The sequence below is a fragment of the Miscanthus floridulus genome, chromosome 11 (assembly GCF_019320115.1).
Source record: "Miscanthus floridulus cultivar M001 chromosome 11, ASM1932011v1, whole genome shotgun sequence".
NCBI classification, from domain to species: domain Eukaryota; kingdom Viridiplantae; phylum Streptophyta; class Magnoliopsida; order Poales; family Poaceae; genus Miscanthus; species Miscanthus floridulus.
Genome location: NC_089590.1, coordinates 32802480 through 32815057, shown reverse-complemented (window position 1 = coordinate 32815057; position 12578 = coordinate 32802480). Strand labels below are relative to the sequence as shown.

Sequence of the window (12578 nt, the reverse complement as noted above, 5' to 3'; positions counted from 1 at the left end):
AACTGTTGAAAATTGCCCTGAGTGTAATGGTTATTACAGAGTCAATCGTTCAGAAAGGAGGTTTCAACGTGGTAATCAGGGTTTGTCTATCAACGAGCCGATCAGAGGCAGAGCATCAGTGCATGATCGGCTGGGGGGCAGACTTAGTGTACATGAGAGGCTTGGTAAACGCGCTGGATATTTTCTAAGGAATCAAGAGGAGCTTGAGGAGATGGCAAACGCAAGAGTTCCCGATGAGGAAATATTCTACAGAGACCCTAATATACGTCGTGTAGAACCAACTAGGACTTGTTATCAGCCGGTTTGGAAAACCAAGTTTCCTCGATGGTGCCCAGAGGGTCTGACAAAGACGCAGAGAAGGAGGATGCAACGTGAGCGTCAGGAGGATTTATACCAAGAAGAAAATTCCTCCAATGAAAGGCCTGGTCATCAGCAGTGGCAGGTAAAACACAAAAATAAAGGTCCATCGGCAGATGTCAATATGGTATTCATGTTGCCGATGGAGTTTTTGGCACTACCTGATAATGAGGAAGAAGTTGTTCTCTCTGATCAAGTAGCCCAGTTAACACTAGATCCAATGATGGCTGTTTTTGAGAAACCTACCGATGACGAGAGACAGCATCTTAAAGCTTTATTTGTGAAGGGCAGAGTTGATGGGCAGCCTGTGTCTAAGGTACTTATTGATGGAGGGGCTGCGATTAATATTATGCCTTACGTGATGTATCGGAAACTTGGTAAGGGAGATCAAGACTTGACCAAAACCGATATGATGTTGAAAGATTTTGAAGGCAATGTGTCACCAGCTAAAGGGGCAGTGTGCGTTGAATTGACCATCGGCAGCAAAACCTTGCCAACGACGTTCTTTGTTATCAACGACAAGGGTGCATATAATCTGCTTCTAGGGAGGGATTGGATTCATGCTAATTGTTGTGTTCCTTCTACAATGCATCAATGCCTCGTACAGTGGATTGGGGATAAGATTGAGATCGTCCCTGGTGATTCTTCTTATATCATCGCATCGGCAGAATCAGATACTTATGAGCGAACTAAATGCATATCGGGAGAAGCTTGGGAAAAAGAGTTCCTTAGAGTTGCTGATTATGAAATTCCACTGATCCAAGCAGTCGGTTCTGAAGAGGAGTTTTAATGGATAGGTTTGCCGATGATGGAAAATTAGGTCAAGGGTTCACATCGGCAGATGATTTAGTAGAAGTAGATATCGGTGATGGTGATAGGTCGAGGCCTACTTTTATTAGTGCTAAGTTAGATTCCAAGTGTAAGCAGCGAATAACAGATTTGTTAAAAGAATATAAAGATTGTTTTGCTTGGGATTATACTGAGATGCCTGGATTAGACCGATCGATAGTTGAACATCGGTTACCTATCAAATCTGGATTTCGGCCACATCAGCAGCCAGCGCGCCGATGCAACCCTAATGTACTTCCTGACATTAAGGCCGAAATAACTAAATTAATTGAAGCAAAGTTTATTCGGCAATGTCGATACGCAGAGTGGATCTCTAATGTGGTTCCTGTTTATAAGAAAAATGGAAAACTTCGTGTTTGTATTGATTTCAGGAATCTCAACAAAGCCACACCGATGGATGGCTATCCAATGCCGATTGCTGATTTGTTGATTGATGCTGCGGCTGGACATCAAATTATCAGCTTCATGGATGGTAATGCAGGTTACAATCAAATATTCATGGCTGAAGAAGATATTCCCAAGACTGCTTTCAGATGTCCAGGACATGTGGGGTTGTTCGAATGGATAGTCATGACGTTTGGTTTGAAAAATGCCGGTGCTACTTATCAAAGGGCTATGAACTTTATTTTTCATGAGTACATCGGCACATTAGTGGAGATCTACATTGATGATGTAGTGATTAAGTCTGGAGATATCACAGCACATTTAGCCGATCTGCGAAAGATACTGGAGTGCACAAGGAAGCATGGATTGAAGATGAATCCTAATAAATGTGCATTCGGTGTATCGGCAGGACAATTCTTGGGTTTTATGGTGCATCAGCGGGGCATTGAAATCAGTAGGAAGTCTATTGATGCAATTAACAAGGTGATTGCTCCTGCCAATAAAATTAAATTACAATCTTTGATCGGTAAGATTAATTTCATTAGAAGATTCATATCTAATCTGTCGGGTAAGATCAAGGCTTTCAGCCCACTACTTAGATTGAAAGCTGATCAGGAATTTGTATGGGGAGTTGAACAGCAATTAGCCCTTGATGAAATTAAGAAATATTTATCAAATCCTCCAGTGCTAGTTCCACCTCAACATGGGAAGCCTTTCAGGTTATATTTGTCAGCTGATGATGCAGTTATCGGTTCAGCTCTTATTCAAGAATTTGAAGGGAAAGAACGTGTTATTTATTATTTGAGCAGAAGATTAGTGGATGCTGAGACGAGGTATTCGGCTATCGAGAAATTGTGTCTGTGCTTATACTTTTCTTGTATCAAATTAAGGCATTATTTGTTATCTGCCGAATGTACGGTCATATGCAAAGACGATGTGGTCAAGTATATGCTGTCGATGCCGATATTAAGTGGTAGAATCGGCAAGTGGATTTTAGCATTATCAGAATTTGAACTACGCTACAAATCAACTAAGGCAGTTAAAGGGCAAGTGATGGCTGATTTTGTCACTCAGCATTGTAACACGGTGGATTCTCTGGGGATTGCTCCCTGGACACTTTTCTTCGATGGGTCCACATGTGGTGAAGGAGCAGGTATCGGCATTGTGTTAATTTCACCTCAAGGAAAGAAGTATGAGTTTTCGTTGCCGATTGTTGCTACAGCGACAAATAATCAAGCTGAATACCAAGCCTTGATAAAGGGGTTAGAATTGCTGAAGGAGATACGTGCCGATGTTGTTGAAATCTTTGGCGATTCTATGCTAGTTATAAATCAATTAGCTGGAATTTATGAATGCCGAAGTGAAGCTTTGATTTCGTATTATGAAAGATGTTTGCAATTGTTGAAAGGATTTAGAGATTTTCGTCTTGAACATATCTCTCGATTGCATAATGAGGAAGCTAATCGACTAGCTCAGCATGCTTCAGGGTATCAGCCTATTCAGGAAGTGCTAACATCGGCAGTTGATACCGATGACTGGAGGAAAGAGATTGTCGATTATTTAAAGGATCCATGTAGAAAGGTTGAGAGACGTATAAGGTTCCAAGCTACCAAATATGTGCTCCTCGATGATGAATTATATTATCGAACTATAGATGGAGTTTTACTCAGATGTGTTAGCAATGATGAATCGAAAAGCTTGATGGGTGAAATTCATGAAGGAGTATGTGGGGCACATCAATCGGCTTTCAAGATGAAATGGATGATCAGAAGGAATGGGTACTATTGGCCGACTATTCTTGAAGATTGTTTTAAATATTTTAAGGGATGCCAGGGGTGTCAAAAGTTTGGTAATATTCAAAGAGCGCCTGCATCGGCTATGAATCCTATAATCAAACCATGGCCGTTCCGGGGATGGGCTATTGATCTCATTGGTCAGATCTATCCGCCATCGAGTAAAGGACATAAATTTATTCTGGTTGCTACCGATTATTTCACAAAGTGGGTTGAGGCAATTCCTTTGAAGAAGGTGACATCGGTCAATATGATTGATTTTGTGAAAGAGCATATTGTTTACCGATTTGGTATTCCTCAGACTATCACTACCGATCAGGGTACTATGTTTACATCAGGAGAATTTGATGAGTTTGCTGTAGGTATGGGAATTAAAATTTTAAATTCTTCTCCATATTATGCTCAAGCTAATGGTCAAGCTGAGGCTTCTAACAAAGGGATCATCAAACTCATTAAGCGCAAAATTGAAGAAAATCCTAGGAGGTGGCATACAGTATTAAATGAAGCCTTGTGGTCATATCGGATGTCATATCATGGTGCAACCAAAGTAACGCCTTATCAGTTAGTATATGGACACGATGCAGTATTGCCTTGGGAAATTAAGGTTGGCTCTAGACGAATACGTTCTCAAAATCAGCTGACAACCGATGATTATGATACTCTTATGAAGGATGAGTTGGAAGATGTGGCGGGTCATCGGTTAAGGGCTTTAGTTAGTATTGAAGAAAATAAGAAAAGAGTGGCTAGATGGTATGACAAGAAGGTGAAAGTAAAAGAGTTTGCCGATGGAGATCTGGTCTGGAAATTGATTTTACCGATTGGGACTAAAAGTTCAAAGTTTGGAAAGTGGTCTCCTAATTGGGAAGGTCCATATCGGATAAATCAGTCTATTCCTGGTAATGCATATATTTTAGAAACCCTCGAAGGGGTTGTGTTTCTCAGAGCGTTAAATGGAAAATATTTAAAGAAATATTACCCTAGTATCTGGACAGATGCATAAAAGTATAAGTACCGATAACAGTACTATCGGCTAGAATTATGCAAGGGTATCAATGTCTCATAAAGTGCCGATACAATAAATAAGATTACACGTTCAGCAAGGATTGGATAGCTAATATCGCACGCAGGCGAATCTGGTCGGCTTCTTCCATTTCTTTGATATCGTCATCGGCAGCACCTTCCACAGGCTTGAGTTTCTTCTTCATGGCTAAAGCTTTGCGAGCTTGGATATCTCTTTCTTGCTGAAGGGCTTTGACGGCATTGGGTAGCTGGCTTTCTTCTTGTTGAGCATGAGTTAAGGCTGCATCGATTTCTTTCAATTCGGCCAATAGAGCTGCCTTCCTTGCCGATAGATCCAAGATTTTCTGCTTGAGTGCAGCACCCGAAGTCTGCAAGTTGACGATGCCCTTGTGCTTCTCATCAGCGATTTATTTCAGTTGTAGCATCTCTTCTTTAAGTTGAGCTTGAGCTGCTCTATCGGCAATGCGCTGAGCAGCCCGTTGATATTGCAGTTGACGGCTTTCTAAGTGAGCTGCTGGGAAGAGTATTTCTTCAACATCGGCAGGGACCTGGCCACGAATTGTTTTGAAAATTGCCTTTGCGGGGTCCGAGTCATCTACCAGTTGGGCGGTACCTTGCTGTAGCAAGTTCAGGAGGGTTTCCAACTTGGATTTAGTCTCTGCCGATATTGTTCCCAGTGCAAGGGAAGAACTTGTTTCCTCTCCATCGTCGTCAGAAATGTCAATGGCAAAGGAAAATAGGCTGTTCGGGGAATCTTGTTCCTGAGAGAAAGACAAGGAGATCAATCAGGGGTAAGTATGAGTATTGTAAAATCAGATAGGTTGATCGGTTTACCTGTTTCAAGGCAATTTCCTGTGCTTGACTGGAGGAAGCAACCTGGAGTATGTCGTGTGGATCGGCTGAGCTTGCCGATGGGATATCCTCTGTGACTTCATCGGTGGTGGGCTCTTGAGGTATGATGACCGATGACATTGGGGCAGATGTAGGGATCGGCATAGACCTTTGTCGTTTTGGCTGTGCTTCAGTATCTGTTGAAGCTTTGCGCTTTGCTTGGACATCGGCAACGATTGGCTGGGGGGCATCGACACTTGTTGGTTGTGAAGCTTGGGCATCTGGTACGTTTGCCGATGTACCCAATTGTTGCTGCAAAACAAGTGTGAGATATGATATTTAACAGATAAAATGTAAAGTCAAGAAGCTACCTCTGAAGGAGTGGTGCTTGATATCGGCGGAATTGCCGATGACGATCCCGTAGCAGCTCTTACCCCCTGATGATTAAGGTTAATATAGTTTGTGATCGGCATAAGTGAAAATAAACAAGGTTGTTACCTTAAAGGCTTTGACCAAGGTTGTAGCAGCGGCCGATGGGGTAGCCCTGGATGTAGCCAATTTGGACTTAGAAGTGATGGTCTTGGTACGAATCTTCTGGTGGGTCAAAGCGGCTAAGGTGGGAGCATTGTAGCCGATCGGCGATGTTGGGGAAACAGGCCGGAGGTTGAAGGGTTTCCCACTTTTGCTCACCGATGGTGCTGGGTTGTTAACCTGTTACAAGGGAATCAGTTACTGATAAATGAAGGGAAAAGCAGAAGGGAGTTAAAGAAAACTTACCGCGTCGTCAGGGATGGCATATTCAGGGTCGATCATGTGCCGATATGTGTGAGCAGAAGTCGCGAACAGTTGCTCTTTCCACTCTCGCCACCATTGCTTGTATGACTCGGTGATGAAAGATATTGGTGTCCAGGTGGATATATCAACATCTGTAGTATCGGCATCAGGAGAAAGTTGTACTACCTTGTTCCAGTCTGTTCCGCAGGTGATTGTTTCCCTGGGTTTGATCACATCGGCAAAGCAGAGTTTGATTGGCAGTTGCCCAAAAGCCAATTGGCGGGATACTGCCGATGGGTTGTAAAATTCATATGTAATGTTGGTGTTTTTCCCGCTGCCGAATGTGTTTACTGGAATTGCCCTGGGAGTGATGATAGCCATCATGAGCTCATTATCTTGATTCAGAGTGTCATCGGCAAAGTTGAAAAGAAGGGGGAATCTGTTTTCTTCGTCGATATAAGGCACCCAGGCCCTATGATCACGAGAAAGACCATTATAGAAGCTTTGAAAGAATCTGCCGATTTGGTCTTCGTTGGCTTCTGTTCCAGGAAGGACAATTATGGCTTCACCAAAATTGAGGGGTGAGCGTGTTGCCGATTCATCATCCCCGAGCACATAATCTTCAGCAATTTCTCGTGGGAATTGTTGAGCAAAAAAGTCCCATTGCAAACGTTTGTGCATATGGGCATTCAGCCACATGTTGATAAACCACCACGGGCCTCCCAGGTTGCCGATGGGTTCGCCAAGCAAAAGTTTCTGAGACACTTGGTGAAGAAGATGATAAGTGGAGCTCAGAAGGTATCGGCCAAGAGGAAACCTTACGCCATTAGCCAGAAGTTCAGCTGCAGGGAGGAAGGCGTTGGTTGGTCCTACTGATCGACCACAGAAGATAAATTTTTCTAACCACATATTCAGGAATGTGGCATGTTCCCTCTGGCTAGGTGTCCCGGTTTTCTGGTATTCTTGAATATATCCTGTCCAACCGCTGATGTTACGGGTATTCACTCTATATTCAGGCTTTCTACCATAGATGGAGCCTTCATCGGCAGTTGAGATGTCCAAGCCAGTAAGCATGTGGACATCGACAAGGGTAGGGGTAGCTGGGCCATGTCCAAACATAAAAGTATTGGTTGTATCTGACCAGAAATAAGCAGCTGCAATTATCATTGATTCATTTTTCTGCATATCGGCAATAGAGAGCCTGATACATTGGTCTAACCTTCGTTCTGCCCAGTATACTTGCATCGATCTATTAACCCTCAAATACCAATCTTTCCACCCTTTGGTGGTTTTGGGCCAAGATCGGAATATGTCTTTCCACAAATTCAGAGAGAAATTTTGGGCTCTAAAGGGGATTCTGTTAACCTCTGCGTTGATCAGATCGGTTGGATCTGGGTTGCCCATTGGTCCAAGGCATTGGACGTGCGGCTGATCGGTTGGGATAATTAATTTGTTGCGCAGTTCCTAAGGTTATGGAATCCAGAAGACAGAAGAAAGGAAAAATCACCAACTGAATAAATTTGCAAAAAGATCAAAGTAAAAGGTAATGGAAGTGGAGCGAACCGCGGGGACGTCGAAGTTGATGGCCATTGTCTTGAGGAAGGTGGAGATACGAGCCGGGAACTTGAAGTTAGCGCCGGAGAAGGGTTCTTGTTGGTTGAGGTCGCGCGGTTGTTCGTCGGAGTCGCCGCCGGAGAGAGAGAATGCCAAGGATTGGAGGCTGAAGATAGAAAATGAGGGTTCCGGAGAAATCTATTTATAAGCCGCCCAGAATAAGGGTATTTTGGACTTATCTCTATGACGCGCGCATATAGGTCAAGGCGGTGCAGAGGGATATGGTAACTATTCGCGCGATAATCAGGGGATTGTACAGATGAGTTGATAACAAGTAATCATGACTTGGAAGGGATATCGATACATGATATTTTAATTCTGAAAATGGCAGCATTATCATGTTAAGATCTTGCCGATGGGTTATTGTTTTGGTATCTCAATCATAATCAAGGTAAGAGTGGTTGGCGATTGTGCGATATTTACTGAAGTGCGTGAATCAAGATTAGATTTGATTGGATTTGATAACAAATCAAGTTTTGGCTTGGAGAGTGAGTTACGGTAATTGGGCGAAGGCAAGCGTTATCTGGAGTAAATTTCGGAGTATTAATGGTTTTATACTCCGAAATTGGGGGGCATGTGTTGACACCGTTTTTTGCACGTGTCAAAATAATCGGAGTGGACTAATCGGCAAGGGGAAAGTTATTGAATACTTTGATAGCCAATGAAAGCCAGTTTGTAAAAATGGTTGCCGATAGCTGGTGATGATCGATGGAAAGGTTGATTTGGACTCGGGCGTTGCCGATGAGGTTGGAAGATTACTGCCGATGAAACAGGGAGTATGCCGATGAAGGAAGACTTGAAGACTACTGCCGATGAAGCAGGGAGTATGCCGATGAAGGAAGACTTGAAGCCTACTGCCGATGAAATAGGGAGTATGCCGATGGGAAGGAGGACAGTAAGATTTCCATCGTAATTGAGGCGGACAGGGAAATAGATAGGAGTTGATTTCCTTTTCTGTATTTGTTAGGTTATGATTCGTGTAAGAGTCACGTGTTTCCTTAGATATGGGATTGGTGTCCTAGTTGTGTTTGGTTGTGTCTCTTTAGATCAGGGTATAAATATGGAGTAAGGGGCAATGTAATAGAAAATATCAATCAATATCAAAACCAACTTTTACTCCTATTTGCATCTACTTACTTTTCGGTGACTTCGTCAATTTGCATATTTTTCTTTTTTACGAGTTCTTATTGATTCGGCGAGCTGCATCGCTTCAGTGCGACCTTCGACGATTCTCGAGTTCCGCGTGAGCACCTCTTGGCCGCGACTTCCGGGCGTATCGCTGTTGTCAAGACCAAAGTGTTCGTATCTTCATCCTTGTCGATTAGCAGGTCAAATCGACTGGCACGCTTTGGATATCGATTCGGGTATTAGCCCTTTGTGTTTGCAGATCACTTTTGCATCAACAGTTAAAGATGAGATTTAGTCGCTTAGGGGTATAAATGTGAATATTTTTAAAAAGGGTTTATATAAAATAATTTTTTTTGGTTCCGCCGCTGCCTATGTCTTCACTGCACCGAGGGGAGGCATTTTGGAGAGGACACGCGTGCACTAAAATGAGTTGGAGAAAGTTACTTTTGTGGGCTTTTGTAGTGGCCTTTTAGAGTGGAAACATGTGTGTAGTGGAGTGGAGTAAAACCTCTGGGTTCTATTTGGTTGGTGGAGAGGCGAAGATGCTATAGAAACGCTATTAAACAGGGTTTATTACTTGCTTCCAGCGATATTCCTAAGGTCCTATTTTGAAAGGTCAATTTTAGATTAAAAAACGGTGTAAAATACCAGTCCAAAAGTTTTTCAGGTCTAATCCAAGAAAGTCGAAATCAACTTACACCGGTAACAAGCATTTACACCCGATAAAATATAATTACCTCTTCAACCCATACTAAAAAACGACGGAAGTTGGGCTCTCCTCCATCGGTTCGTTCTGTTGTTGCCGATGCCCAATCTGTCTTGCCCTTGCCTCAATCCGCGTCGCTGATACCTACACTGCATGACCTCGTTCTACGCCGACAATCTCCATCCGTTGCGTCGACATCCATCGGAACTCTGACCCCACGTTTTGATCTGCCGAGGCCTCGGATGGCGAACCGCAGGGCTGCGAGGACAGCTGCAGGGTCACAAGCATCGTGGTCGTGTGCCAGGGAGCATGCACCAAACAAGCAAGCTGCATGGCTAGGCGGCGAGCTCGTTCGACCATGGTTCCTCTATTTCTTCAATAGTTTAGCTTGATCATTTTAGGGGTTATTCGATTCCCAGCTATGGATTACCATAACTAAGTTTAAGTAAGCGTGGCAAGCAAAAAAAAGTGTGATAAAGAATTTTGGAGCCACACTTTACCATATCTAAAAGAATCTTGTCATATTTTTATACTCTATGACATGTGGAGCTTAAAATATTTTTTTCGGGCTTGTTATATTTTAGGTGCCTAAAATATTGCTTTTTTTCGGCAACAGTTACCAGCCCTTAGATTCACACCCAACCCAACTATGACAATCTCTGCGCAGAGACTGCGTGCACGCATACGGCATACGTGCCGCAGCTAGGGATGAAAACGGTACGGATATTTTCTGACCGTATTCGAAACCGAATCCGTTTAGAGGGGTTGAGATCTGTCCGTATCCGAGTCTGGATATCCAACATCCGATACCGTATCCGTATCCGAATACTCAAATCGCATATTTACGTATCCTATCCGACATAGTTGACACTATCCGTATTCGAATTCGAATCCAGACAAAAATATAAAAACAAATATAATATCAGTGATATCCGTCCGTATCCGATTCGTTTTCATCCTCGCCGCAGCTGGAGCAGAAACTAACGATACGCGACCACCTACCCGTGCGTAGCCCAGGCCCCACCCTATCCCTCGGTATCCTTGTGCACAGATCACAGAACGTCGCCTGAATACGACACCAAAAAAACAGGGCGACCGACGAATACGAACTGTGAAGTTTAGGCCGTCATGTTAGTTTTTTTTTTCTCCTAACAAATTAGTTGGAACAGTATTTTGATTTAGTTTTTTTAAAAAAAACGGAGCCTTAATTGGCAACCAAACACTCACCAACTTTTTTAAAAACTTATCTACCATGAAGCGTGGCAAAGTGTGGCTAGCTTAGCTTAGTATCTACCTATTGGCTGCTCGTGGCTAGCTTGTGATTTCTACGGCCATCAGTTACACCCTGGTCGTTTGTCTTTCTTTTTCTTATAAATCGTATTTTTTTAGTTAATAAATAGTATTTTTCTCTCACACTAAATCAGCTATAAGTATTTTTAGCCATAACTTATCAGCCAAACAAGTCCAAGCGAACAGGACGAAAATCGGCTGTCTACCGCTCTCTTGAAATTCAACTGGTAAACCGCCATTTCCAGAGGTTTAAAAATTACTTGTATTCCGATGGTTCAAAGAAAAGTAAAATACACCGGAGGTCCATTAACTTTCGTGGGAGTGTCATTTAGGTCCATCAACTTTAAAACTGTATTTTTGGATAATGAACTTTGAAAATAGTTCACTGCATGTCTATACCTATTTATTTAACCATAGATCCAAAGTACATTTGCAAAAAAAAAAACCCTACCACACGTCTCACAGCTAGCCAGCCAACCTCCTGAGTCCTCACGCTCTGAGAGGGAGCTCGACCCGTTGGGCTGATCCATGGCGGCACACGAAGGCACCAACCACATGGCGCCGATGGAGGTCACCGTGGAGGCTGGGAATGTCGGGGAGGCCGCGTGGCTGGACGACGACGGCCGGCCCCAGTGCGTCGACATGTTCTGGATGGCCAGCGCGCACATCATCACCGCCGTCGTCGGCTTCGGGGTGCTCTCCCTGGCCTAGGCCATCGCGCAGCTCGACTGGGTGGCCAGCCTGGCTGCCATGCTGCTCTTCGCCTTCGTCACCTACTATACGGCCACGCGGGCGACCCGGAGACGGGGAAGCGCAACTACACCTACATGGACATCGTGCGCTCCAACCTCGACGGCGAGAAAGTTGCGTTCTGCGGCGTGATCCAGTACGCCAACCTCGTCGGCGTCGCCATCGGGTACACCATCGCGTCATCCATCAGCATGAAGGTCATCAGGAGGGCTAGATGCTTCCACACCCATGGACATGCTGAACCATGTAGCAGCTCCAGCATCCCATACATGATCGTCTTTGGCGCCGTGTAGATCGTCTTCTCGCAGATACCGGACTTCGATCAGATTTCGTGGCTCTCCATCGTCGCTGCCGTCATGTCCTTCACCTATTCTTCCATAGGACTCTCCCTCGGTGATTTTTTTTTATTTTAAACACTTTTAAACTAATTTTAAATCTAACACTGTTTTTTTTTTCTAAAACTAACACTTTTGGCCGCGCCTATTGCCATGGTGCGGCGAAATGCCTGTGCCGCGCTATGCATGGTGGCGTGGCGGGAGGGTGACGTGGCGAAGACCGGGGGCGCTGAGTGGTGACATGGCAGGGTCTGCCGCGCCACCGGCCTTGGCGTGGTAGTGACGCGCCCTAACCGGTGGCGCGGCAGAGCCGGCTAAAAGGCCTACGGCCCAGTCCCTCCTGCCTGCCGTGCCCGCCGCGTCCACGCCCCTGCCCGCCGCCTCGCCGGCCCGTCGCTTGGAGAAGAATATTTTTTACTTTTATTAAGTTGTTACCAAAATATTTTGAATAATAAAGATGAAATTAGAGAAGACTATTTCAAAAAATGTAGGTGTGAGATATTTGGTAAGTCTAATCTAGTCTAATGAATTTAGTTTGACAAGTTTTAGTAGCAATTAAAATTATAGCTTGTCAAATTTTTAACATGATAAATTTTGGAAGCGCACCCATCATACCCTCTCTGTCTCCCATTCTTTCCGTCTCTCCCCGAAGAGGAACGGCCGAACGAGCACAAGGTCATCTTCCTCTTCGCAAAAATCACTGTAAGGTCTCCTTGTCCTTTGGTGTATCCTAGGGGTGCCTGCTAG

The 12578-nt window shown here is 44.1% G+C and overlaps 1 protein-coding gene and 1 long non-coding RNA gene across 2 annotated transcripts; one reads left to right on the top strand and one right to left on the bottom strand.

The window, feature by feature from the left end:
* Positions 1–4822: 4822 nt before the first annotated feature.
* LOC136494961 (uncharacterized) lies at positions 4823–5832 on the bottom strand. The gene is made up of 4 exons (XR_010768755.1): positions 5733–5832; positions 5606–5671; positions 5238–5546; positions 4823–5164 (listed from the first exon to the last, which is right to left on the bottom strand). It is a non-coding gene; the product is annotated as an uncharacterized lncRNA (long non-coding RNA).
* Positions 5833–11310: 5478 nt separating this feature from the next.
* Positions 11311–11789, top strand: LOC136491764 (amino acid permease 3-like). Its single transcript, XM_066488004.1, has 2 exons — positions 11311–11439; positions 11487–11789. The coding sequence occupies exons 1-2, from the start codon at positions 11311–11313 to the stop codon at positions 11787–11789; spliced, it is 432 nt and encodes a 143-aa protein (XP_066344101.1).
* Positions 11790–12578: the final 789 nt, after the last annotated feature.

Bases quoted from the DNA above. Each gene is read 5' to 3' on its own strand.
- LOC136491764 (XM_066488004.1), top strand. From the start codon at position 11,311: ATGGAGGTCACCGTGGAGGCTGGGAATGTCGGGGAGGCCGCGTGGCTG. The intron at 11,440-11,486 runs GTGCTCTCCCTG...CTGGGTGGCCAG, and splicing joins CCGCCGTCGTCGGCTTCGGG to CCTGGCTGCCATGCTGCTCT.